This window comes from Apiospora aurea (assembly GCF_038362705.1).
Source record: "Apiospora aurea strain CBS 24483 chromosome Unknown utg000004l_segment0_segment0, whole genome shotgun sequence".
Classification (NCBI taxonomy): domain Eukaryota; kingdom Fungi; phylum Ascomycota; class Sordariomycetes; order Amphisphaeriales; family Apiosporaceae; genus Apiospora; species Apiospora aurea.
In genome coordinates, this window is record NW_027117391.1 from 1,027,266 (window position 1) to 1,053,488 (window position 26,223).

Sequence of the window (26,223 nt, forward strand, 5' to 3'; positions counted from 1 at the left end):
CTCACATCCAGGTATTAGATTCTGATGTAGCAGATACATACATATATACATGAGAAATACTCCAGATGAGTAACTGCATGGACTTGCCGTCTCGTAGCAGTCTCTAAGCAGCTCACCCCTATCTATCCATGGCAGAGTAGTTCCATAGGCTTTGGTATACAAAAGTAGGCATTACAATCATACTATTGGGACTCCGCAAAGAAACTGTTTAACAATGCCCATGAAACAAGCCACGGATCTGGTCACAATGGGGTTATGCGGCAAGTAACAAAGACCCAAAAATGATATAAAGGACGCTGCGGTACCATAATACTACTAATTGGTGTCGAGGCGTCTCAAATTTGCCAAATTGGTAAGTAAAACTCCCTATCAGATAGAAAGAACTTGTTGAATCATCATGGCACTTGACCCACTTCACCGCGTGGTGACCATCGACACGCCCAAGGAGGAATGGGTTTTTAGCAGGTACAGGGTCATTATGATCAGAGATCTCCTCATCGAGCATCTGGGCGCTCTGGCTCTACAGCCTAGCGGCCTCCAAATGCGGGCGATGAATAGAATCTCCATGATTCTCATGGACGACAGGAGGCCCGAGATCGCCAACAACATGATCAACTGGGAAGCTGAGCTTCCCCAGATCACCGAGGACCTGGACGTGTTGTTCTTCCGCGGCCTCATCACCAAGGACCGCACCGTCAGGTTTCGTCCCGTCATCGGCGGCATGCCCACCGACAGGTCCGGCTTCAGCTCGCTCGGCTTGACCAGGTGGGACTGCCCGGGCTCGAGCGACGTGATCATCCTGTTCGACACGAACGAGCTGGGGCCCCAGACGCGCCTGAACCGCGTCCAGCGGCGCTCCAAGGTCCTCGGCACGCTCTGCCACGAGATGGTGCACGCCTTCTACCAGCTGTACAGCTGCAAGGACGTCGACTGCTGCCTGGCCGCCGACGGCGAGTACGCCCGCCTGGTGGCGCCGCGCAGCGGGCACGGCGACGCCTGGCTCAACGTGGCCAAGTACATCAACATGCTCTTCGTCAGCATGTTCCCCATGCTCGACTACACGGGCTCCCCGGGGTGGCTGTACCGCCCCCGGCCCGACGGCTTGCAGGATGCTTATCGCGACGCCATGGGCATCGTCGAGAACGACGTCCCGGGGATACTGCCGCCTGGTGTTATGACCATTCCCCCTCCTTTTATGTAAGTGATGGACGATGATTACTGAACACAAGATGGATGAAATGCGCTTCCATCGGGCTACAAGGTAAGGGGAAGGCCATCCGATGATTGTTGGGTTGACAAGGCACCCAAAGTAACCCCCAGACGATTGCCGTAGTATCTGTTCTCCTCCTAATCCCTTCCTATTGACTCTGCTCTGCTTTGTTGTTCGCTATTAGACGTACATGTAAGTCGCGAACGGGAATGGCTTGAGAGGTCCTCAGATAGTTGCTTTTTCCGATAATCTTATTTTACATTCCACCCTGGTACTAGTAACTTCGTTTTATCTTTTCACTCATGATATGACTGTTTGATTCAGCATGTAGATGGGAGTCTCTTATAGAACCTACGACCTTGTGCATTCTTGAGCGTGACTTGGCTTCTTGATGGCCATAACCATGTGTCATTGCGTCATCACCTCTGCTCTAGAGTGGTTATTCTAAGAGCTCCAGCAGTCCAGACCGGTCTGTAAAATTTGGTTGTTCCTTGGTAAGACAGAGGCCTTCCATCATAGATCGGCCCAGGCCCTTTCCAGCTCTGCTGCTCTTCGGGTGACTGGAAAAGAAAAGATAACGGCGGTAAGGCATATCACATATCATATGCTGTTTGCCTGTTGCACCACTTTAGAGTCGACGCAAGATCTCCGACGAATGGGATGTTGCGTGGATAAGCATCACCGTCGCAGCGCATTACTGAGCCGCATTGCGTGCTAATGAGACACTGTTCATATGACGGCCCGTCTATTCTTACTGCAGCACATCTAAGCTCTCATCGGCTTCCATCGTTGGTTCTTGTTATTCCATATGACTTGGGTAAACCGGGTTCGTTTGGAACCCCCCCTTGCCCGGCTATCACCCCGCCCTTTGTCTGTCGCTTCGGAGATGGACAGGAGTGCAGATGTGCCGATAGGCAAGAAGTGCATGCTGTGCAGTCCCGAGTCCAGCGTACGTGAGCCCTATTGGTGGGTGAACATAGCACAGCAGATGCCTTGTGCAGCTTGCTGACCAGTCACATAGCAAGGGGGTTGAATACCAGTTGGAGCCAACGCGTGACGATACATCTGTGCCGTGTTTCACCTCGCTTAATGCTGTTGTATCTCACGAACATCATGAGCAGAAACGGCGGGATGCAGGGGTATGACGGTGCCGCATCTCGGGGACAGGCGGTGGCTAACTTACGTGGCAGTGGTTGTTGACATTACCGGACAAGCAGAATCACTTTGTGCCCGAGGTTGCATTGCATGTAATTGCATACTTCCTGGCGCCAACGCCGTATCGACGCAATCGGATCGGCACAGAAAGAGGGCTATTTGTACTGCATGTAAGGCCTACCACTTGGCGAAACGCTTCGTCGCTTGAGTCTGATCAGCAGAGTAAGACGTCTTAGCTGTCGATTCGATCGAACGACAGAAGAAACAAGAAACACGAGAAGGCCTCCCTTCATGAAAGGTTCCTTACGTTTTACATCCTCCTTACAACCACCCTCCCCCTCGTTGGACATCGCAAGCCGCCACGCCACCATGAACGTTTTCGCATGTGCGGCGCTTTCTCTGGCGGAGGTGCAGCTAGCCAAGAGCCTCTCGCTGATAGAAACCGAGACTCCCCAGCTGGCCTCCATCGCGGCCAGTCTGTTGCTTGGGCAGTACTTGCTGCTGAAGTTCTATCGTGTGTTCCTTTACCACCGGTACTTCTCCCCACTCCGACATCTGCCAGGCCCAACGGTAAGCCAAGTCGCCTACACATCTAGGGATTTAAACAGTTCTTCTGGTAAAGCAACTGACAGGTCTTGACAGGACAACCACTTTCTCTTTGGCCAAAGCATCAATTTCATGCGATCAGAGTCGCCAACGGGTCTCTACGTCAAATGGATGAAGCAGTGGCCTGAAGCACCGATCATCAGATACCTGGGCGTCTTCAACAGGGAGGTGCTCGTAGTCAACAGCCCGACCGCGTACAAACATCTGCTACAGAACAACTGCTACTCCTTCGTCAAGCCGGGCTGGTGGCGGAAGGCTGTCCGTGAGATTGGAGGGGATGGACTCATCATGATGGAACATGACGAGGTTTGGGCTACTCTTCCCTAACCATTATATTGGATAACCTGGTCTGATATAGGAAATTACAGCACCGGGCCCATCGAAAGATGCTGAACGGAACGCTCTCGGCGCCCAGCGTGAAGAAGCTCGAGCCGGTGGTGTGGGAAAAGGCGAGGGAGGCCGGCCTGCTCTTCGACAGCGCGATTGCGGCCGACCCCAGTAGCAATACCGGCGTCATCTCGTCCTCGGACACATTCTCCAAATTTACTCTCGGCATCATGGGGAGGATCACGCTGGGCTTTGAGACGAACCACCTCGGCAGCACCGCTGAGACTTACCGGCAAGGAAAGCTGGAGGAGAGCCCCTCTTCCATAAGCAAGCAGCCCGTAATATCTGGCGACCCCACGTTTCACGAGGCGTACATGGCCATGTTCGGACAGTCCACCTTCGGGAACCTATTGACCTTTGTCAACGCTTTCTTCCCTATCCGCTGGCTGCCATTGGAAGCTAATCGGCTGTATCTGCGTGGCACGAGCTGGATCAACCGGACCCTGTCCTCCCTCATCCGCCAACGCCAAAAAGAGGTAAAGAGAGCCGCGGAGGCGGGAACCTATGAGAAGCATAACTCGCGCGATATATTGACCTTTATTGCGGAAGAGGCATTACCAGGGGGCCCAGCTGCAGGGCTTAAAGAGAATCATTTTCTGGGACATGTAAGTTGCGCCTCCAACTATCCGCAAGAAAGAGGTGTTTATTTAGGCGTTACTGATCATGGCTATACCTATAATAGATCCTGCAACTAATGGCGGGAGGTGTTGATACTACGGCCAACATGATCGCGTGGAGCTCGTACGTTTTGGCTAGCCACCATGACATCCAGGAGAAGCTCCAAAGAGAGATCCTTGACTTCTTGGCCCAGGTGCCAGGGCCTACGTACTCCGATATCGATACGCTTCCATACTTGAACGGCTTCGTCAAGGAGCTTCTACGAGTACACTGCCCTGGCGAGACCTTCCTTCCCTTTATTTCCTTTATAGCACACATCGTGTTGATAATACCGCCTACTCACCACTTGCTCCTATAGCCGCCACAATCCACCGCCAAGCCCTCCACGACGTCATCCTCGACGGCGTCCACGTCCCCAAGGGCACCGAGGTGGACGCCGCGTTCGCGATGCCCCTGACGAACCCGCTGATCTGGGGCGCCGACGCCGACGAGGTGAAGCCAGAGCGATGGGCCCGCCTCACGACGGAGCAAAAGTCGCCCTACGCGTTCCCGGCCTTCTCGAGCGGGCCCCGCATGTGCATCGGCATGAACCTCGCGTACCTCGAGATGAAGGTCGTGCTCATCGAGATCATGCGGCGGTACCGCTTCGTCGAGGTGGTCAGGGAGCCGCGGCTGCAGAGCCCGTCGTTTTTGCTGCATGCGCATGGGTTGGAGGTGAGGGTGGAGAGGATTGATGGGGACTGATTGGGTAAGGGGCGAGGTAGCGGCGTCGTCGTGGCGTTGGCTAAAGCTTCTAAGACTTGTTCTCCGGTGTTGGTTGGGGGAATAGATTTGAACAGATGATTTTCTCCGTCTATCTCGGTTCTTGTCAAGTCTGAAACGAATACCAATCTCAGTGATGCTAACGCCCTTAACTACGTGACGCAAATTGAGCACGGTACGAGGAATAATAGTGGAAGTAGTAGAAGGAATGCAAATCTGTAAATTTGAGCGACCCAAGAAAAAGGGCATTACAGTCTCGGCTCATGACGAAGTTGACAAAAGAAAGTCGTTCTAGTAACGCTAGACCGCATAAAGGGGGTCAAAATACCCGGCAACTGCTTCCGGTGAAAAAAAAAAATCATTTCAGGCGTGAGCCAAAAGGGTCCGACATCTCCAAACTCCAGCGCTGACCCCAAACCTTCATCCCTTTCTTTACCCAATCCGAACCTCGAGTTCCAATAATAGCAAGTTTGGTTTCTTCTTCTCTTCTTTCTCATCTCGCCGACCCTCTGGCAGCCTCCATATCATCATTCACGTTCTCGACCGCATACCCATACTGCACCGTTTTGGTGATCTGGTCCTGCATGATGATGTACTCCTCGGAGCCCGTCCCGACGCCCGGCACGCTGCTGTCGTGCTCCGCGGCGGCGCGGCTGCGGAAGTGGTCGCTGGTCGGGTAGCCGCTGTCGCGGGTGCGGTTCGTGGACGGCTTCTTGCCGGTCCCGGAATTGCTGCTGTGCTTGTAGTACGGGTTGGACAGGCCGTAGGCGCTGCTGGCGTTGCGCGAGGTGCCCAGCAGGATGGGGCAGTGGCGCTGCGCGAACGGCTTCAGGGCCGGGATCGAGCCGCCGATGATGGAGAGGTTGAGCTCGAGGATGACCCACATCAGGGCGTTGACGGTGTTGACTAAGAGAGGAAGTATACGGTTAAGCTTCTGGATACGTAGGTATATATATATATGTTTAGGGGGTTGTGGAACTTACTCGTCAAGTCGGCGTCCGAGAGCAGAGTGTACAGGGACTGCAGCCGGATGATGCTGACGACGCAGACGAAGGCGCCCATGGTAAGGACCAAGCTGACGCCGACCTTCTGCTTGAGGGGCAGGTGGAGCGACTTGAGCATGGGCAGCGGCAGCAGCACCGTCGCGATATCGGTCGCGATGCCAAAGGCCGCCTGCGCAAAGTAGAAGGCCGGGCGGTTGATGCAGACGGCCGTGAGGGACTCCTCGAGGCGCCAGGAGCCCTGGATGGGGTTGCAGCTGAAGACGTTGACGAGGGCCGAAGCGGCCGAGTAGCCGATGGTGAAGGCGAAGACGCCCCAGATGGCCATGCGCATCGGCTTGCTCGGGAAGATGCGCAGGTAGAAGAGCAGGATCGAGCCCTTGGCCAGGCCCGTCGCGAGGCAGAAGAGGATCGCAGCGATGACGTTGTTGAGCATCCAGCGCGGGTACAGGTCGCTCAGGGGCACGTTCCAGAGGTGCTTGCCGAGGCCGAAGTTCAACACTGAGGAGAGGAGGAGGTGCTTGTTAGCTTTGCCGTTTGTTGCCGGGAAGATCCTCGAGTCCGAAGTCGAGAGAGGGGGCCATAATTGTTTGTGTAGGGAATCTTACTTTGGAGGACCAAAACGCACATGCCGATACTCATCATCGTCGCGGCCAGCATGAGATCTGAACGGAGGGCGGTTCAAGTCAGCAACGTATCCCTGCGAGTTGAACGTGTAAGTGAACCGAGCTGGGGGCGGGCGCTTTTTGCTTACGGTCGTCGAAGGCCACCTTCTTGACGATGGCGGCCCGGGTGTACATGCGGATCGCCATCGAGATGACGGCCAGCGGTAGGAAGATGCCCGTCACGACGACGAGCGCGGTGGCCTGGTGCGGCTCGTCCGGGTCGGGCGTGACGCCCGGCGGCGGCGCGGCCGCGTACATGACGCCCTGGTACATTGACATGGTGGGCTGTTGGCGTCGTCTGCTTGTTCGATGTGACGGATCCTATACCCTTCAAGTAACAAGCCGATGTTCTTTCCTTTTTTTGTTTGTTTCCTTTTTTTGTTTGTTTCCTTTTTTCCTCTTGTTGCGTGTGGGATATCGGCGTATGTGGTTGATTTGAGTAACCAGGTCACGTAGCCCACTTCCTCAGCGGTCCGTGGCGAGGCTCCCTTGATCGACAAGTAAGCGGGTGGATAGTAGGAGGTCCACGAGGAGGAGAAGGCGCGGGTCCGCTGGAGAACTTCACCCCGAGGGTGATCTATGCATTATATTATATGTAGGCTGGGAAAGGCAACCGGCGGCGGGGGGCGGGGGGGGGTGAATGGTATCCCGCTTCATGGGAATTGGGACATCCAGATGCAGCTCAGTGAGGTACTTGTCTGGGTTGGGTTGGGTTGGGTTGGAGGAAGGGGGACGACAGGGATTCCCGCCAGAGCGAGTCTATTGCCCCGAGAGCGCGGTCGAAGCCGTCCATGCCCCCCCCCCATAGTGACTTCTTTCTTGACCTGAACTACTTCGAAGTACTGGCTTGCCTCGGTACCATTGACTGTCACCATATACTGACACCGACGCCAGACGTCCGGCCGTCACAGTAACATGATACCGTAGCGCTGGTAGAGGAGTCTCGTCGGTCGGCTGACACCTTGAGAGTGCCATCTTCGCCTGGTACTCTTAGTACTGCGTCCGCAAAAGCGCAATCAATGCATAAAGAAGCCGGTGGGGCACGGGGTTGTAGGTATATATAGTAAGAAATCGGACCAGGAAGGCCTTTATGCAATCAGTCTTGGACGGATTATACTCTGCAGGGTCTCGGATCACCCACACCACAGTAATCACCACCTTAGATGGCCGGATCCAGCTGCATGCATACATATATCTCCTAAAATGCGACGCTGAAGGTTCGTAGCGAAGCAGTAGTCCGGCACGGCTGGTCGGCTGTGAGCATGTGTTATGGACGTCAAGCCAAGGAAGCGCCAACCGCTGCCCACCCCCCTCTCCGGTGCAGGGGACCATCCTGCAATAGCGAGGTCTTGGCAGTCGCTGCAGGCTTAGAACAAGAAGAACAACGCCATCCGATGTTTCGAACATGTGCGTCGTCTCGAATCAACAAGCCCCTGCATTCGACATAGACAGGAAATTGCGGACTGTTCATTCGCTCTTGTGTGAATTTCGGCATGTTGACAGAAATGGCAGAATATGTGGGCTGCTGCGTCGGCCACCCGGCCCTATTTGGGGAGACCGAGGGACCGATGGCGTGAACAAGAAGGCAGTCGAAGTTGCACAGAGTCTGATAGCGAGCGTTTAAACATCATGATACGATGTCACTTATATAACATAGTATATACGCACTAAGGTTCCATTCTTCAAGTGAGGTAGGTCATGTTGTGTAGCATGCCGAGATGCTAATATCACCGTTAGGCGACAACTACCGAGCAAGACCGAGTGCATGTGTGCCGAAACAAGTAGGTAGGATCGTGTCCCAAGCGCAATTTAACCTGACGGGGTCTTCTTGAGGTAGGTAGGGACTGTCTGGTCCTCTTCCCGATGTCGTCCCGGATGTGTGCAGCGCTAAGAATTATGCATATCCCATTTTCGTCCAGTCGTCCTGATGGGAGATGAATTGTGTTAGTCGCACTGGTCTTGGCGGCGGCTGTCCCGCGTTGCGGGTGTAGGGATGCTATACCACCATAGAAAAAAAAAGTCGATACTGAACTGTCCAGATTCGGCGCAGGTCATGTTCTATTTTATAGACGAACGTTGCCCTTGGCAAAAGCTTGGGGATACTGATCATCGCCATGTCTACCGCTTTGGTCTGGAGGGCACACATTCCATGGAAAGTTCCTGATCAGCATTTTAGCGTTTTTCCCTCGGATGCCGTGGCCGAGCGGGCGACCCCAATGACGAGGTGCAACACGGCCACCACTCCAGTGCTCAGACTCAGGGCTATTGCGCTGAGCATAAAAACAACTATGCCATCCTTTCTCCCCAGGGATATTAGACCCCCCCTTTTTTGCCCGCGTGCCTCCTGCGGCCATATTTGCGAATGATTTATTGGGCAGGAAATGAGGATCAAGAAAACCGATACGACTGGGCTGGGCTCTAGTAGTAAGCCAACGGCACGAGCGAGCTGGGGCCAGTCCACCCTGGTTGACTGCCACTCGGAACTCTTGGGAGCGTTTCCCCAGAGTCCCAGACGTTGTGTTATCTGAACATTGAAATGACTTAACCTAGGGCCAGGCGACGAGAAAATCGACCAGAGTAAATCGGCAGAAGGGGTCTGTGGACTCGAAGGATCAGACCACCGAATCCACGTGTTTCCCTTCTGGGACACCACCATCCCCCTGCAGAGTGGGATTGCACGGTGGGGATGGGTACGCCGGGAAATCGAGGCTCGATAGGCCAGATGCCATGACTAATAGATCGATTCTAGCAGCCCAAATTGAGAGCTTTGCTTGCAGTCGGTCAAGTCTTGACTCTTGAGGTCGCCTTGCATCTACAATAGTTCCGCGCCGCTGGGGGCCAAGCCCGAAGTTGGCCCTTCCCCTGCCTGCGTCCGCCCCCGGCCCCTGGTCCCAGCAGTCTTGGCAGTTTTAGCAGCCTTTTTTTCTTCGAGCGCGGGTTGCCCTGCTCACCGTTGCATGCTCCAGTATATTTGGTGTTATTGATGCTGCCAAACCGAGGTGAAGCATTGCAGCAGTCATGACTTGGTTAGCATCTCCCCCTTTTCCCAGAGGAAGCTGTTTTCCGGAGGCCCCCTGCTCATTTGCTGGCTTCTTCGCTTGGCACTTGCCGTGTTCTAGCAGGCCTGGCTTACGAAAAGGTTGGTCGATGTAGTATTCGGGTTAGTTGCCAGCATTTGGCCAACTTTGCGTGGTAGCAATCGGCAGTCTTGAGTGCCGTCGAGTGCCGTCGAGTGCCGAGTAGCTGCATGCATGCAGGCAGTGGCAGAGGGAAAGTGAGCTGAGATCTACGGCGCAGCAGCGGCGCAGCAGCGGCACGGCAGGCAAGCAGTGTTTGAGAAAAGCAAGTTTTGGCGCCTTCGCCTGCATCTACAGTAGGAGGCTAACCTGCAATCCGACGATATCCCCCCCCCCGGCCGGCGAACGACAACTCGAGCTCCAGGTGGAAACAGTCATTAGAAGAAGAATGAATCGATCCTTTTGACAAATTTCGGCTTGCACACAGCATGAGAAACGACAAATGGAGAAAGGCGTTTCTGCATGGACTCCATGACCCTACCAACTCAAAATTCAATCTGCGATGAACTACTGTACCTAATTAATCTGCGATGAACTGCCGCTGGAGAGCACTAAGCATTAGGTTAACCAGTCGGGGAATTGTCGCCCTACGCCCCGACATGGCCAGTACGTATGTAGGTTAGTGGACTTCAATTGAGTCGCATTGCGCTACGCTAGTCAGGTAAAAAGCCTCTGTACATACCTGTCGCCTGCTCGCAGGGTCTGTCGTATCGGCACCCGCCTGACTCATGCGTCTTCACTCCACCTGGTCATCTTCAGGGCACAATACAAAAAGCCGTTAGTCTCGTACTACCGTAGGCTCTCTGCAACAGCTCCAGTGACATTGATGACACTATTCAGTCTCCTACAGTCTGCAAGTTCTCATTGGAGGCGTAAACCAAAAATCTTCCATTCTGTCCGAGTCTACCTACGCGACGAAGTATTCAGTCTTCTGGCTGGGCTTGGAAGCTGTAGACCTGCGTTGAGAATGAGTCGATAAGCAGAGTACAAAACGGGGCCACATTACCAACCACTCCGGCCGGCCCTGCTTCCTCCATTCCTCTCCCAAGACCATGTTGCGACCGTGAAAAGGCACGATCCCACTGGGAGTGGATGATTCCGAGTGCCACTCTTCAGGTATGCCATGCTGCCAGAGGACTTGCTTGCCTCGGCTCAATGATTCGACACATGGGAGCCGGGCCAAGCACTCTCAAAGAGGAGTTCTCTTATACTATCTCGAACCACACTCAGATGGAGAGGCATTCGCACATACGGTTCCTATTGCATCCGTCGTATAGTACGCGCTATATACCCAGGGTCCTGGCCAGGCGCATCTGCTGTTATCTAGTTTCGGGCATCTGAATATTATGCGATAGTGAGTACTGGCTGGTAGGTGCACGAGTGCTCCCTACTCCTGGCCGCCCAGCGTCGGACTGGTGCGGCATCGCATACCCGCCCAGAACCCCATTTCGTGCATTTCCATTTCCCGAAAGGGCCACTTTCCAGAAGCACACTAGTCTTGACTGGGTGAAGTGTCGTGGTAACGGACCCAGTATGTATGCCAATGCAGGGCCTACGACTCCGTCCCTACCGTCCTTATCTTCACAGACCGAATAGTGCGGCTGTCGGGCATCGAAGCGTTGCCTTATAAGGGTTTGGTTTCCTTTCGCTCTGTCTCCCACGTGCCATCGCGTCGAGCTACCGGTATCTTAACACAACCAGTTCCTTGGTTGAGTATTCGCTCTTTACACCTATCGCGCATTCAGACAAGTCTCGTCTCGTCTGCGCTGCCACTCGTTTCACCCGTTACTCGGTACCTCTCCTCCCTCCCCATAATGTTCGGCTCAAACCTTCTGCCGTCCGTCCTCACGGCACTGGCCCTGGGCGGTGCCTCGGCCCACGCCGCCGCTGCGTCGCCGCCGCCTCCCCCAGCGCGCGCTGCCCCGGCGGCGTGCCACAAGGAGGCCTGCCCGGCCGCCATGGTGCGCCTGCTGGCGAAGGCCAGCGGTTGCGAGGCTCTGAATGCCACCATCCCCGAAAAGACCTTCTTCCCCGGTAGTGCCGTCTACGAGTTCGAGAACCAGAACTTCTGGTCCAACACCGAGCTCAAGAAGCCCGCCTGCGTCTTCCGCCCGATCAACCCCACGGATGTGTCGTGCGGTGTGCTCGCCGGCCAGAAGACGCAGAGCCCCTTCGCCGTCCGCGGTGGCGGGCACATGGGTATTCCGGTACGTACTGACATGTACTGCAAGAAAGAAGAAGCAAGACGTAAGTAAAGTATTGACTAACATACCTTGCAGGGTGCCAACAACATCGACAACGGCGTCCTGATGGTCATGTCCAACCTCACCACCCTGGAGCTCAACGCCGACAAGAGCGAGCTGAGCGTCGGCCCGGCCTACCGCTGGGGCGACGTCTACAGCTTCCTGGAGCCGCACAGCCTGGCCGTCGCCGGCGGCCGCCTCTCGCCCGTCGGCGTGCCGGGCCTCCTGCTGGCCGGCGGCGTCAACTTCCACGGCAACCAGCACGGCTGGGCCGCCGACAACGTGCTCGAGTACGAGGTCGTCCTCGCCGACGGCTCCGTCGCCAAGGCCACCGCGACTGAGAACCCGGACCTCTTCTGGGCCCTTAAGGGCGGCAGCAGCAACTTTGGTATTGTGACCCAGTTCAAGCTGCGCACGTTTGCTTCTACCAAGGTCTGGGCTGGTACTTACACCGTCTCTGGCGAGCACTTGGATGAGTTCTTCGAGGTTAGTAAACGTACCTGATACATATTGGGAAGCAAGAAGAAGAAGCAAACAGAATATCTGTATGACTAACCTTTCGTATCACAGGCCATCGCCCACTTCGCCGCCACCAACACCGACGCCAAGTCCCACCTCGTGCCCATGACCGTCGCCGCCTCCCCCAACACCACCGTCGCCTCCGTCATCCTCTTCTACGACAGCGACACCGTGTCCAACCCCGAGTGCTTCAAGAAGTTCCTCGCCATCCCCTCCGTCTCCAACACGTGCGACTTCAAGACCCTGTCCGCCTTCGCCGTCGAGAACGGCGGCCTCGTCGTCGACCACATCAACGACCTCTTCATCGCGGGCACCACCGTCGGCAAGGACCAGGCTTCCTTGCTCAAGGGCGTCCAGATCACCAACGACGTCTTCTTCGCCGCCCTGCCCGAGCTCTACGCCGCCGTCCCGCCCGCGAACCTGAGCCTCGTGAGCATCGACTGGCAGCCCATCACGTCGCTCTGGACCGCGGGGTCCGCGAAATCCAACCCGGGCGGCAACGCTTTGGGGGTCGACACCGCGAGCAAGGGCGCGTACCTCGCCTGGGCCGAGGTCGTCGAGTGGATCGGCAGCGAGTACGACGACGCCGTCTTCGCGTGGGCCGAGAAGACGACGGACGCCATCAACGCGGCCACCAAGGCCGCGGGGCTGTACGACGCGTTCAACTACATGGGCGACGCCGCCGGCTTCCAGGAGATCTATCAGGGGTACGGCGCCGCCAACGAGGCGCGGCTGCGCGAGGTGTCGCGCAAGTATGATCCCGAGCGCGTGTTCCAGAAGCTGCTGCCGGGCGGCTTCAAGATTGGCAACTAGAGAAGAAGAAATGGGTCAGCTGTTAGTTATACTGTTGGATGGGTTTCTGAAGTTAATATGCGCAAGCAAGTGTTGGAGATTATAGTGTTCACTTCCTCGTCCTTGTACATACCTAGTGACCACCCTGCCTGACAAGAATCCTGCATAGAATAGAGACGCAATCCCCTCCATTCATAGTGTGATAAATCTTCATGTATATAAAACTCCTTCAAGTTTATGACAAGTATTCGCCAGGAGTACTTACCTCCTAGTATCCACATGGCATTCTCCGTGTTCCGCATCTGCGATCGGTTGAGCTCAACTCCATATTAATAAACTTTCAACCCCGTCCCAGCAATAGTGTGACCGACGATCGATCTCTTCTGCACCACATAAAAGGGATGGATCCCCCCGATGGAATGAACCGGATCTACAATAATTCCGGGCCCTATTCTTGCTGTTCTGCGAATACTGCGGCTGGGCTTTGCCACTTCCGCGAAATGGAATATGCCGTGATTGAGCCCCAACGATCTTCGCCAAAACCTCGCTTAGCCAGACCAGGTCAGAGATCCTTATTTAGCGTTACTTCGTTCCGCACCCCGCGTAACAAAGCAGTTACATAACAAGTACGTCTCATCGGCTCTGAAACTTGCTGCATTGCGTGTCAGTTTCCCGAGAACTGACCCGGACGACGGGCTGATACGCACTGAATACTTGCCGAGTCTTCTGTCCCAGAATGGTGTTAGGTATTTTCCTGTAGAAGCAAATCCCTGTTCCTCTTGTAATCTGCAAACCGGCTGGGTTTCTCATGAGCGAAACGAACTCCCGGTGTGTCCTGGCACTAACCCTGGCCCTGGCTCCTTTTCTGCTGGTTCTTTTTGTCGGGAGCTACTGTGCCTATCAATTGTCTTTTCCCTACTCTTCGGGACGTAGGAGGCTTGCGCAGCGGACTCCTTGTTCGATGCCAGCTTTGGTGGCCGTCCCGGCGCGGTTGGAGGCAAGGCAAAGCGAAGCAAACAAAGTATGGAGCTGTAGAATAGCATTCGTATGATCCCGACAGTGTATAGTATCGTACTTGCCTTGCGCACATACCGTGCCGCCTTTGCTGTACAAGGCACGCCGTATGTCGGTCCGGCTGTTGCTGGACTGTCAGTCTCTGATGAGGTACCCATGAGTTCGTTTTACCGTTATCGGAAGTACCGTCTTCACTGAAGCCCTTTGATTTCGCCTCTCTGATTATGCTGTTGACAGCTATCGGTGTATCTGGGTTTGAGGACACTTGTAGGCACCTTCTGGCCATTCCTCTCAAGCAAGCATTCCAACATTGGCGCTCTGAGGGTCCGGTTTGCCTGAGCTTAGGGGTTGAGCTTGATGGATGTGGACGTCACCCCGAGGAGGGATCACGGTTTCCTCTGCTGATTGATGCTCGATTGCAAAACTACCCGGGCAACAAGCAGGGAGGTGTTGGTGGGTGCTTGGGAAAGCAGTCGAATTGCATTTCGTGGCTGGACCACTGGTCATAAAGTGTGTGTATTGTCGGCAACTCTGGGTACGATGAATAGAAGGGCAATCCTAGCGGTGATGCCTGGGGCAAAGAAGATGTTTGGCGATGGTTTGTCGTCGCCTTGCTTTGCGGGTTGCTGTCATCATCGCAATCTCGCCAGCAAGATGTGCTAGCAGGCTTGACGACCTTTGCTTGGTGTTTTCTGGTGCTGGAGAAAACTGTCAGAGGGCAAACAGGAACCAGGCCCGGTCAAAGTTCGCCGTTATTAATCCTTCCAGAGTCATCGGATCAGTTCCTGCCTTCGGTATGCGGGTTACAATGAAGGGTCGATGCCGCTGGCCTTGGGGGAGGAACTTGTCAGAACGCGGTTGCTCTCAGAGTGGTCAAAACACGTCGCGGAAAGGCCACACCGAGGATTTGTGATGCATCCTTGGTTCCCTTCCAGGACTATTTTGGCGTTTCTGTACAGCGATAGCGGCATCCCCCAACCCTGCGTGTTCCTGTATTAAGGGCCTAACTGTAACAGAAGATGGATGCCTCGAGTTGCTGGGCGATCGATATTTATTCGTCTCACGGCAGAGGGCATGTTGGTTGGCCAGGTACAGGTACTTTTGCTGCGGCAAACTGTTCCTGTTGGTTAGACGATCCGAGCTTCTCCTTTGTTTCCTCGTCAATCCTGCTGTTCCGTCTCGGCTTCTGGACGAACTGATGCCTCCCATCGTCTCCCACCTGCTCTCCCATCTGCTCTCATATTGTCTTTTCCCATTTCAACTCCCATCTTCCGTTCCATCTTCCCTCCCATCCTCTAATCCTTTGCCGTCTCCTCCACCCCTTCCTTAAACCTTCATTACCAGCCACAGCACCAGACTGGAGGGCATCGCCATGTTCACCATAATTTCGGTATGCTTCCCTTCACTCCCGAAGCAGCCAAGCATCCTCTTCAAGTTCATGAGGCAATATGCAGCCACACCATCATATTCGCTCTGGCCTTGGTCCAGCGCCCGGTCAGCCCCTTACAGTCGAACAGTCCAATGGATATGACTAGCGTGAGTCACATGAACTCAAAAGGAAGCCACCGTTATTTCCAACTCCCTCGAAACCTCAGAAACGCACTAAGGTAAGTGGCATCCCGTGGATTGATAATACCTTGTGTATTAACTCTCTCTATTCTTGCGCTAATAATATCTCCTCGCAAAGTACCACGACACATATTCCCGAAAACCCCCACCTGGATATTTCATTCCTTCGTTCGCGCCGCATCTCCTTACCTCTCTCTCTTCGGCCCGACGAAATCCCTATCCGAACGATACCAAAGGCTACCATCCCCCGCTCCGTACTATCGCCCTTCGGTTTAGGAAGCTCCTCCGCCATGGCGCCTCAAGCCACCACGTTCCATCGCTTCACCGCGCTCCCCATGGAGATCCAGCTTCTAATATGGAAGGAGGCTGTCATGGAAGACAAGCGCATCGTGCCAGTCGGAGAAACCATCTGGTATGTTTTCGTGACCGAAGAGCTCCTCGGCCCTCCCAAGTTCTTCCTCGTCTGCCAGGCTTCGCTCACAGCCGCGAGGCGATTCTACGACGTACGACTCCGGTTCCGCCAGCCGAACGGGGAGCCGGGCAGGCTGCTATTGAGTACGACGACCGATATCTTCTTGATCAAGGACTGGCATCAAGAGTTTCGCAATAAGTTCTTCAACCCAGGCAAGCTCTGCCAGACATACGAATCGCTTTCCCTAGCGGTTTTCCTCAAGATCCGGCACAAATTGGACGACTTCAAGATGTATCAATTCGGACGTATCGGTTTTGAGAGCTTTCGCCCCAACCCCATTGATATTGAATGGATTGGGCCAGGTTATGCTGCGCCAGAGAACGGTCACGAGGACACAACTGGGCGACCGATATTCGAGGTCCTGCTCGCGCCAAATGCGTTGCTGAAAGGGTTCAACACAGTGAAGCTGTACCGAGCATCCAGCCGGGACTTGTTGCCTCTAGACCCGTGGTGACCTGAGGGGCAGGAGAAGTTTGATGACCTAGGTCCACTACTTGTGGTCAAGGAATACGAAAGGAGGCTTTTCAGGTCAAGGACCGGGACAGCAGACTCAGATCGCGTGTCATTTCTATGCGACTCACTATCAAGGGGTGCCATCCTGGTTAAAGCATATGCAAATAGTCAAACGGTTGCCATGTTGTTTGATACTATTATCCTGCCTTTACATGTCCAAACCAGTTCCTGTACATCATCTTTCTTCCACTTGTAGGATTCGTTCTGTGCTTTCTTCTGACCAACAGTTCCAAAGTTGCGTCATAAGTCCATGTACCTCGCGCCACCGCGTGTCACCCTTATCAATGTATCGACATTCCCGAAGACACCATAAAGGAACATCGTTCCCCTCCCACACCCCAAACCCGAGTTCCCTTCCCAGCTACCTAGCCCTCCCTCTTGGACACGATATTTCACATAAATAAATAACCTAACATGGCCACACTTACACCTGGGTACGGAAGAAAGCACGCAATCCCAATTCCATCATCTCAGCCTGCCGTTCCTTCCTCAACCTACATCATTCGTCATCTGGTAAACTCGAGTCTTTTGATTCCATCCGTCCTCTTCCTGTTGACTAACGAGGACGTCCTTCGCAGCGACACGATTGCACACTGTACGTCGACATCTACGCATATGCTCTTTGTTTCTAACTTTACTTCCCCAAACACCCTTTGAAGTCTCTCTAACTTCAAACGCAGGGAAGTACCATCAAGGATCAATTGGGCGATCATGGAAACCGGGGGCATAAACGGGTCGCCCTTGTCATACTAATGCCCTATTACATTTGCCCCGATTGCATCGCTTCAACACTCAGCTTCATCATGCTGAAGCCCCCCAAGGAGATCCAGATCGAGATCCACCAGGACGCCACCGAGGAGGAGCATGTCGGACGAGTCGTCCCCGTCATCAATAGCACCAAACTCGCCCTGCTAAGCGATCGTACGAAGAGACTGCAATTGTGAATTTTCAGCTTGAGCAAGACTGCGCGTGGCATCGCCAGCTCCATCTACGATGCTGAACAGCTTGTTGTCGAGAACAACAGCCTTCGCACTATCCGTCTCAGCACCAGACTGGATATCTTCCTCGTCGGTCGTTTGCAGTTCACTCTCGGTCTCACCTTCTACGGCCTCTTCCCGCAATTCGTCTCCCGTATCTGCCCCGAGGAGCTGGCAAAGATTACTCAAGTCAAGGAACACCAGGTCCTGAACTCCCCGAAGCGCATAACCGTTCCTCGCTACGAACAGACAGTCTACACGTTTGCCAAGCTCTCCTTTATCAAGGTCGACCGCAAGGATCCCACCACTCATAGTTTTGCCGCCCAGATTGGCGGCGGTCCGTACACACCTTTCGACTTTCTGGGCTACTACACCAACCCCGACGTGTAGAACAACCTCACCCGAAACTAAGGTCTTATCTTGAACCGACAGAAGACGATACCAATGGCTTTGGGAACGGCTGGGGGAAGGTACGGAGTAAGCTACATAGGCGAAGTCGGCCGGCGTCGGAACCCGACGAGAGGAACTAAGCAAACACCTTGTCTAGATTGTTGCCGCTGGCTGAGGTCGGCCACGAGGGTTAGAGCAAGCGGGTAACTTGGACCACGCGGGGGCTGAAGAGGCACTGCTTGAGAGGGCCGACGTGGGCGAAGCCCCCTTTGGGGATATGTTAGGAATGACCAAGAGCGCACACGGGTGTTTAAGAGCTCCTGCAGCTCCTACAAGGCTGCTGCCAACCAGACCGCCAAGAAAAGCTACCGCGTCGACCTCCGTGAGGTCGCCGTTCAGCGTGTCTCTGCCATCCGCCGATCCCAGCGCCCCGTCAAGCCCGAGCCCGAGCAGAAGCTCCGTGGCACCAAGGCAGGGTTGTATGTTGCTCTGCCATACTGGCAACAGATCCCTGCCCCCAAAGGCACACTGGACGGTTCATCGTATAAAGAGCAGATGGGTTGGAGGTTACGTTCGTATTTGATACACCTTCCCCTTGGTTCCCAGTCAATCTTGGTGTCGCAAGTTGCCAGTTCTAATCCGTAAATTCTCGTATAAACCCATGATTCTGTATTTCTGCATTTCCTAAATCGTATTCTTCGCTGTTTTTTCAGTTTCAGGTAATTATTCGCTTATTGTTTTGGCATGTGTTCTGCTAAAACGTGACAAAACTATGGATCCTTATTTTGCCAACATGCCATCTCGAGGCGGTATTCACCGTGCCCTCAAGCCGGATAATAGTTTCCTCATGATTCCCAGGTACGATGGCGACCCCACGCCGAGTTGGTGCAGTTTTCCACCTTTTGCATAGCGATCACCCCTTATCTTTGCCTTCTGGCGTGTTCCGTCGCGTAGATAGAAAGGAAAACAGTTTGTCTCTCCCCCACGCTGGGCAAACCACTCCTTGCCAAGCACTCACTCTCAAACCGAGCACTGCACACACAGACCCATACCAACTTCTTCCCCCCTTAGTAAACAATCACCACTTGCACATTGCTTTCCCCATGCTTACCTACAAGGTCCATTAATTACAGTAGTACCGGTTGAGCTTTCACCTTTACCTCTTCCGTTCCACTGCCTTCCACGAAGCCGGTGCCACAACTCTCCCTTCGCCGCAAAGACTGTACGCCGTTACAAAACTGGCTTGCCTCTCTCATTTTTACTGTCGCTCTAGCTTCCTGTCCGCTAACATATACAGCTATCTGGAGATGGCCACCCTCGACCATTTTCACAAGTTTGGCGAGATGGTGGATGAATTGCAAATGATGGTCTGGAAGGAGGCCATTCTGGATGACTACGTCGATCGCGTGGTCCCCTTGCTCCACCCCTCGAATCAGGTCGTCCTTACTAGAGGCATCACCACCCTGCCCAAGTTCTTCAGTCTCACTTCGACCTCTCGCACCGCTGCAAAGTCAGTCTACAACCTGAAGGTCCCTGTCACCAACAAGCACGGCCAGGACGGGTATGTCAGACTCAGCGCCGCGCTCGGCATCTTCTTCGTGGGTCAATGGGGCTACACCCTTGGAATCAACGTCTTTGGCAGCAACCTCTTCCAGATCTCGACGATGTCTCTTCCCTCCAACGTGCTGGCCGGCATCAAAAGCGTTATGGAGTACCACCAGGATCTGACCGACTTGGTTTACCATGTCGATCCCACCTTCGACCGGGTCGTCTTTAGCTCGGTCAATGTTTGCTACATCAGACTCGGATATGGGAGACCGACTGTACGCGGCATGTCTTGGCTCTTTACTGGTCCGCCGCCCCGCACAGCCGTGCACTTGTTGGAGTACTGTACCAACCCGGCCTTTTACGAAGAGCGTGCTATCAACAAGGTGGCCGACGAAGAGGAGCCCGAGAGAGAGGAGGCCGAGTAGCCTATGTACTTCGAGCGGGCCCATACTGGCATAGGAAAGGTGTCAGGATATACAGAAGGGATGATCTGGGAAGGACTTTTCTACTAGGAGCAGGTCGTTGGTCACGGATTTTCCGCGTATGGTTTGTCAGATGGCGCAGGTGTCGAGTAAGAGATGCACACCCTGATAGGTTCACCGAAAATTAGATCTACTTCGCCCATGACAGTGTTGCTTGGCTTATAGCTATTTTTCTCAATACACTCTGCTCTTTTCCCCCTTTCTTTTCTAATTAATTTGGGAACGGATTTTGAATACTTCAAATCGATCTCGAGTAAAGTGTGAGTCCCAATTCTCGCCGCCGCGTCAGTTGCGAGAGAATCTGGAGAGAACAGAACAAAAGGTTTCATCTCCCCCACGTCCCCCAGGTCCCAGATAGGCCGGGTCCTCGTCGGCGACGGTTGGTACACAAAAGCATTGCATTTCTTAATTCAGGTTTTCCGCCCAAATATTTATCTAATCAGCCCTTCTGATTTGACAGAGTACTTGTTGGCAACTTAGCACAGTCTCCACTGCCACATCTGCCACTTTTATTTCCCTGCCTTTCAACCCAACAACTCTTCCGCAGCAACAACCAAACCCTGACACCAACAAACTGGTTTGGCTCTGCTCCATCAGCTTGCTTTCCCCAAAACGCATTTTTACCTTGCGAAGTCCCTTTGCGGACTACTTCGTCATTTCCTTTCTCGTTGCTCGTCTCATACAGGCATTGCCTCATCTCGCAACACTGTCCAGTCTCCCATTTGATTTTGCTCTTGCTGACTTTCATCTGGACATCGCTGTGAACCTTGGAAGAAGGTCAGTCATTTCCATTTTATTTTCTGTTTTGCTCTACGTTTCACCCAATATGTTCTACCAGCGTACCCAAGATGTCTACACTTGACCACTTCCACAAGCTCCAAGAGCTACCCATGGAGAGTCAATGCATGGTGTGGAAGGAGGTCGTAGAGACCGAGTGCGCTGAGCGCGTGGTTCCCGTCATCACCGGCTCGAACCGCGTCGTCCTCACGAGCGATCTCATCAAGCCAAACATGTTCCTCGGCATCTGTCATGCCTCCGGGGCCGCAGCCGAGTCGGCTTTCGACGTGCGCCTGCGTGCCGTCAAGAACGGAAAGACGGGGGTCATCCGACTCAGCACCACTCGCGACATCTACTTCGTCAGCGCTTGGGGCTACACGCTGGTAATTAACGTCTTCAGTGGCCTTTTCCACATCGCCTCTACCGCTCTTCTTCCCGAGGCCCTCGCCAACGTGGAGCGGGTCATGGAGCACCACCTCGACCTGGAGGACTTGGTTTACCACGTTGATCCTACCTTCAGCCGCACCACATTCCCCTCCGTCAACCAGTGCTTCATCCGAATCGATCACGAGAGACCGACGATTGCCAACCAAGCTCGCTTCCTCCCTGGCCCGGGCCCGCACACGGCTGTTGACTTGCTGAAGCATTGCTCCAACCCGTCTTGGTACGAACAGCGCGCCGTCGTCGAAGAGGTCGTTGATGACGATGCTGAGACGGCCGATGGAGATGCCGCTGAGGCTGGCGGAAATGATTCTGGTTAGGCTGCGAAACTGGAGGATGATAGTACAGCATGCCATGCTGCTGTAATTACTAGAGTGTGAGATGAAAGGGTTTTCTACGTCATTGATTCTGAAGCGTATGGTTCTTCATAAGATGGAGGCGAATGACTGAAAGAGATAGATACCCTGATGGAGTCACTGGCACTGAAGTCCTACTTCGCCGATAGAAGTGTTGCCTGGATTATAGACTTGTTTACTACACTCTTCTCCCCCTCACGTCTATTTGATTTTGCAACGAGTCTGAGTAACATTGGATCGGGGTCAAGTGGTGTTCAAACCGTGACTCTCGCCGCCGCGTCGATTGAGACGGAATCGGGGCAAAAAATAATCCTTATCTCCCCCACGTCCCAGATAGGCCGGGTCCTTGTCGTTGACGACGTTGAAAGAAGTGAGCGGGGTCCACATTTTATTTGATTGGCTCTTGCCGATTGGGCACTGTGGTTGTTAGCACTACTATACGTAGTTCACTTTTGTGGAACCTCGCCTAGCGACGCACCCTTCGTCGTCAACACCACACCCAAGATCGCCAGGTTTGCTGGATTTTTTCTGTGCATGTAAATTTGGCAAACGCAGTCCACACGCGTCGCGGCACGCCTGCTCTGCCTTGGGCTCATTCCATCTCGCCTTTCCTGCTCTCATCAGAAACAAATTCCGTATCTTCAACCACACATCTGGCGTGACTTGACACTTCACCTCTTCTACCTCTCCTTGGTGGCCCCGATCGCACCAGGGCACATTTGCATTTTCTCAACCTCTACTCTCCCTTTTGCTTCATCCTTCTCAAGAATACGCACGCGATCGGATGTGACCAGCATTTGGTTTTTTTTTAACTTGCTTTTTCTCATGTTGATGTTGCTCCATCTGATTCCTGTTGGATTTCTTCCTTGAGCTTTCTTGCAACACTCAGGTAAGTGTCTTGCATAACCACTTCACTCCAACCCAACTAGGTGACTGACCTGAACAGATCCTTCGCGATGTCGACTCTCAGCTCGTTCCCGCTGTTCGCCAAGCTGCCCAATGAGCTCCAGATAGAGATCTGGAAGCAGGCCATCAAGGATGAGCATAACGACCGCGTAGTCGCGCTCACCTTCCGCCAGGGCCATGTCATCTTGACGGACGAGCTGATGAACAAGCTGTCCAAGTTCTTCAGCATCTGCTACTTCTCTCGCGACACGGCCAAGAAGCTCTACGACGTTGCCCTTCCCGTCCTGAAGCAGAGCGGCCCCGGCGTCGTCCACCTGAGCACCAAGCTGGACATCTTCCTGATCAGCCCCTGGGCTTACACGCTGGGCATCAACATCGCCGGTAACGCGCTGTTCCAGCAATCCCACGCACGACTCCAGCTCGCCACGCTGCAGAAGATGGAGCGCGTCATGGAGCATCAGCTTGACCTAGGCGACCTGGTATACCACCCGCGTCCCCGATTCGGCCGGTCCGTCTTTCGCTCTGTTAAGGTGTGCTACTTCCGAATGGACCATCAGCGACCCACCACCCACCGACTTGCCGCCCAGATCGGCGGTGGTCCCTACACGCGGATGGACCTCCTGCTCCATTACATGAACCCGGACTTGTACAAGGAACTTACTGCTGAGAACGACTTAGAGGAACGTGATGAGTATTCTACGGTTAATTAGCACGTGACTGAGACTTAGGTGTCAGGAGTCGGGACGGGGCGGAGCCAGTGATAGGTATATCGTATGAACGGGGCCACGGGCCCGGAAAAGGAGGAGAGTCTTGCCACGGTTACATCTCAATAATTGATGTACGACAATACTGGCATACTTACGCGGCCAACGGCGAGCGCTTGCTGTAGTATTTAATATATTGCTCTGCCCCAAATTGTCTTCCTGATTCTGGCAATACACGCCCGTCCCATCTCCTAATAACATGTTTTGTTCAATTATTCCATCGTGTAACGGCAGTCCATAGGCTTGAAATCAGTGCTTTGTCCTCTGTGTTTCTTCCATTGCCGATCTCGAACTGGTGGTCTTCCTAGTCCTTTTCATTCGTTCCATTTCGCTTCTCTGAGGATCAAGCTATATTGTACGTATTCACTGGCTTATTCACTGGCTACGAGAATTTCTGTCTTCTGGTAGCTATGATGGTTAAAATGATAATGACACGCCGATTCCAACTCATGTTTTGACAAGTACCAGGAGGGGTGATAGGAGGGGCGATAAGGGGGTGAGCTTCTCCTTTCGTTGAGCCACCGACACCCTAGCAACCACCAGCAATTGCTTCTCACTGAGCAACCCAGTTGCTATCCTGGACTTCCCACCAGATCCTACCAAAGTAGCCTGCTTTCCTGGTCTGAGCGACCGGAACTTGCTTCCCGCCTTAAGCACTAAAAGTTTTGGTCGACTGGTCGTGTACACAGCACCCTTTCTCAAACCAATTTCTGATGAAAAGTCTTGCCTACCGCGACACCAAAATCAAGACGGAGGGTTTGATTGAACTGGTAAGTAACCATTATTTACAATTTCTTTTTTTCTTCCCTTCTTTTCAGACCTTGATCCCGTTCCATGATGAACTGACATGGTAGTCTCTCAAGCGACTGCTTATTTTAGCTTTCACTAAGCTCACGCAGAAACACACCCAAGAGCCCGTCAGCGCTTCCGGTGTGTTGGGTAGTCCAACAGGCTTCTCTTGACTTCAATTAACATAGTACAGCTCGCTCCATCACAATGGCTCATCTCACCGAGTTTCACAAGTTCCGCCGTCTCCCTAAAGAGGACCGGATCGTCCCTGTTGCTAACGATACCAAACGCATCGTGATGACCCATGACTTGCAGTCTCCCTCAGCAACCTTCGAGGTCTGCCACCTTTCGCGCGTCGCAGCTACAGCTCTGCACGACAAGCTCATTCCCATGGTCAACTTCCACATGCACTTCCCGGACAGGAGCGACCCGGCCCAAAATCCCTTTATCCCCAAGGTAGACGAGAAGATGAGCAAGGAGGAGATTGCAAACGATTCTCACATTGTCGGCTACGTGCGTGTCAGCACGCAGCTCGACATCTTCCTGGTGAGCGCATGCCATTATGCCTTCCATCGCGGCGCCCATCTCTGCACCCAGAAGTACATGACCACGCGTCTTGCCCCCGAGTTGCTGTCACAGATAGAGCGTCTCATGGAACAGCCAGTCGACATGTTCTACATTCGCCTCTGTCCGGGCTACCACCCGAATAGTCACCAATTCGACCGGGACGTCTTTGGTGCGGCTCGAGAGTGCTGCCACGTCATTGAGCATTCCCATTCGAGCAATTGTACCCTCGTGGAACAGCTGTGCGATGATTCAACTTCTCAGGAGGTCCTGCAATACCGCACGAGAGCAGTCAAGTACGAGGAGATCTCCAGCTCGGAGCGAGTTGAGGTGGAGGAAGTTGAGTATGTGGACTAGGGAGAACTGGAAGTTCTTCTGGGGAAAGGAGGGGAGATGGATGAAGGGGTGCGAAGCTCGGAGGTGATATCGAGGAGCTAGATGGATACAGAGACCAGTGGCTCTCAGTTATGGATCATCAGTATGAGGCCTGGAGCTCTTTGGCAAACAGCATCGCCAGAGCATCACTCTGCGGATGGCAGAGTAGCTGTTGATAAAGTCAATACGATATGATTACTCCTATCATGCTCAAAAACGGTTTCGTTCGGTTCCTAGATAGATGATATTGCAGTTTGTCCTTTCTCCTTTTATCTCATTTTAATACGAATATGGCGTACAAAACGAAGGACACTAACAAAGGCAATGCTATCCACGAACACGCAAACTCACAAAGAAACTTTTACGGGTGTATTGGTTTGTCTCCCCTTTATGTTACTTTTCTAGTTCTTCTAGCTGTGTTCGTTTCAAGGCTAGGTGTACATGTGTGAAAAGCTTCTGGCTACGAGCCTCATATTGTCTTCATCCCAGAGCGTCAGTACTTGATTCCTCCCTTATCCGTCTCAAGCTTGCTGCCGATCGTATGGCAGTATGAGAAGCGTGGTGAGGGCTGTCGTCAGTTTGAAAAACACTGTCCTCCAACCCCCCCTTACTTGTTCAGGGCTGTCTCAAGCTTGTCGGCCTGGTGATATTTGCCCTGTTCTCCATGTCTATGATATCCATGGCGCTTCAACATCTGCTCCTATCATCGCCACCATTGCTCGAAGGGATTTCTTTGACGGAACTGGGCTTGTCGAACCAGAGTTGATTGATAGGGCGCTTGTGCCAGAACAGTTATCTAATAACACAGCGTATGGGGACATCTGTCCTCTGTCTGTTGAATTGGTATTCTAATGCATCATCGGTAGCACAAGCCCAGGCTAGAATGGCTCTCAAGATGCCCCTCTCCAGCTGATTGCCGCTGAGTCAGTGTTTTGTTGGGTCAAGTAATCATCAGTGGCAAACGTACGTAGCTACACGGCCGTGGCGTTGCTCGAAGTTGACACTCTCGTTCCGACCATACTGGAGTATTCATCACCACAAGCCGGCAAGAAGTATATTTCCCAAGACGCATCATCGCATTCAGGTTGTTTGCAATATTCTATTGAGTCATTGCTCTGTTGTTCAGATAGGTCGATATTTTGCTAAAGGAGCACATTGCGGCCAAAATGTTGGCATCAGCAAGCAATTAGACAGTGATATGGCAGTTTGGGGTCATTGGGGCGACCAAACAGGTACTGTAACATCAGTTTA

General features: G+C 53.5%; 9 protein-coding genes across 9 annotated transcripts; 8 read left to right on the forward strand and 1 right to left on the reverse strand.

Moving 5' to 3' along the window:
• Window positions 1-397: 397 nt before the first annotated feature.
• On the forward strand, window positions 398-1,201 carry PG986_005138 (uncharacterized protein; the record flags this gene model as incomplete). Its single annotated transcript, XM_066841360.1, has 1 exon — window positions 398-1,201. One exon carries the CDS (start codon window positions 398-400, stop codon window positions 1,199-1,201), a length of 804 nt encoding a protein of 267 aa, XP_066701222.1.
• Window positions 1,202-2,734: 1,533 nt separating this feature from the next.
• On the forward strand, window positions 2,735-4,720 carry PG986_005139 (uncharacterized protein; the record flags this gene model as incomplete). Its single annotated transcript, XM_066841361.1, has 5 exons — window positions 2,735-2,935; window positions 3,008-3,277; window positions 3,340-3,963; window positions 4,041-4,254; window positions 4,335-4,720. 5 exons carry the CDS (start codon window positions 2,735-2,737, stop codon window positions 4,718-4,720), a joined length of 1,695 nt encoding a protein of 564 aa, XP_066701223.1.
• A 526-nt stretch (window positions 4,721-5,246) lies between these two features.
• On the reverse strand, window positions 5,247-6,683 carry PG986_005140 (uncharacterized protein; the record flags this gene model as incomplete). Its single annotated transcript, XM_066841362.1, has 3 exons — window positions 5,247-5,644; window positions 5,722-6,342; window positions 6,494-6,683. Coding segments are annotated over 3 exons (1,209 nt in total), but the record flags the coding sequence as incomplete, so codon positions are not given.
• A 4,612-nt stretch (window positions 6,684-11,295) lies between these two features.
• On the forward strand, window positions 11,296-13,056 carry PG986_005141 (uncharacterized protein; the record flags this gene model as incomplete). Its single annotated transcript, XM_066841363.1, has 3 exons — window positions 11,296-11,688; window positions 11,761-12,210; window positions 12,295-13,056. The coding sequence occupies 3 exons, from the start codon at window positions 11,296-11,298 to the stop codon at window positions 13,054-13,056; spliced, it is 1,605 nt and encodes a 534-aa protein (XP_066701225.1).
• A 2,852-nt stretch (window positions 13,057-15,908) lies between these two features.
• Window positions 15,909-16,544, forward strand: PG986_005142 (uncharacterized protein; the record flags this gene model as incomplete). Its single annotated transcript, XM_066841364.1, has 1 exon — window positions 15,909-16,544. The coding sequence occupies one exon, from the start codon at window positions 15,909-15,911 to the stop codon at window positions 16,542-16,544; it is 636 nt and encodes a 211-aa protein (XP_066701226.1).
• An 862-nt stretch (window positions 16,545-17,406) lies between these two features.
• PG986_005143 (ribosomal protein L28e) lies at window positions 17,407-19,943 on the forward strand (the record flags this gene model as incomplete). Its single annotated transcript, XM_066841365.1, has 6 exons — window positions 17,407-17,543; window positions 17,586-17,964; window positions 18,013-18,050; window positions 18,297-18,541; window positions 18,690-18,828; window positions 19,268-19,943. The coding sequence occupies 6 exons, from the start codon at window positions 17,407-17,409 to the stop codon at window positions 19,941-19,943; spliced, it is 1,614 nt and encodes a 537-aa protein (XP_066701227.1).
• A 905-nt stretch (window positions 19,944-20,848) lies between these two features.
• Window positions 20,849-21,538, forward strand: PG986_005144 (uncharacterized protein; the record flags this gene model as incomplete). Its single annotated transcript, XM_066841366.1, has 1 exon — window positions 20,849-21,538. The coding sequence occupies one exon, from the start codon at window positions 20,849-20,851 to the stop codon at window positions 21,536-21,538; it is 690 nt and encodes a 229-aa protein (XP_066701228.1).
• A 992-nt stretch (window positions 21,539-22,530) lies between these two features.
• PG986_005145 (uncharacterized protein) lies at window positions 22,531-23,190 on the forward strand (the record flags this gene model as incomplete). The annotated part of the gene is made up of 1 exon (XM_066841367.1): window positions 22,531-23,190. The coding sequence occupies one exon, from the start codon at window positions 22,531-22,533 to the stop codon at window positions 23,188-23,190; it is 660 nt and encodes a 219-aa protein (XP_066701229.1).
• A 1,050-nt stretch (window positions 23,191-24,240) lies between these two features.
• Window positions 24,241-24,954, forward strand: PG986_005146 (uncharacterized protein; the record flags this gene model as incomplete). Its single annotated transcript, XM_066841368.1, has 1 exon — window positions 24,241-24,954. One exon carries the CDS (start codon window positions 24,241-24,243, stop codon window positions 24,952-24,954), a length of 714 nt encoding a protein of 237 aa, XP_066701230.1.
• Window positions 24,955-26,223: the final 1,269 nt, after the last annotated feature.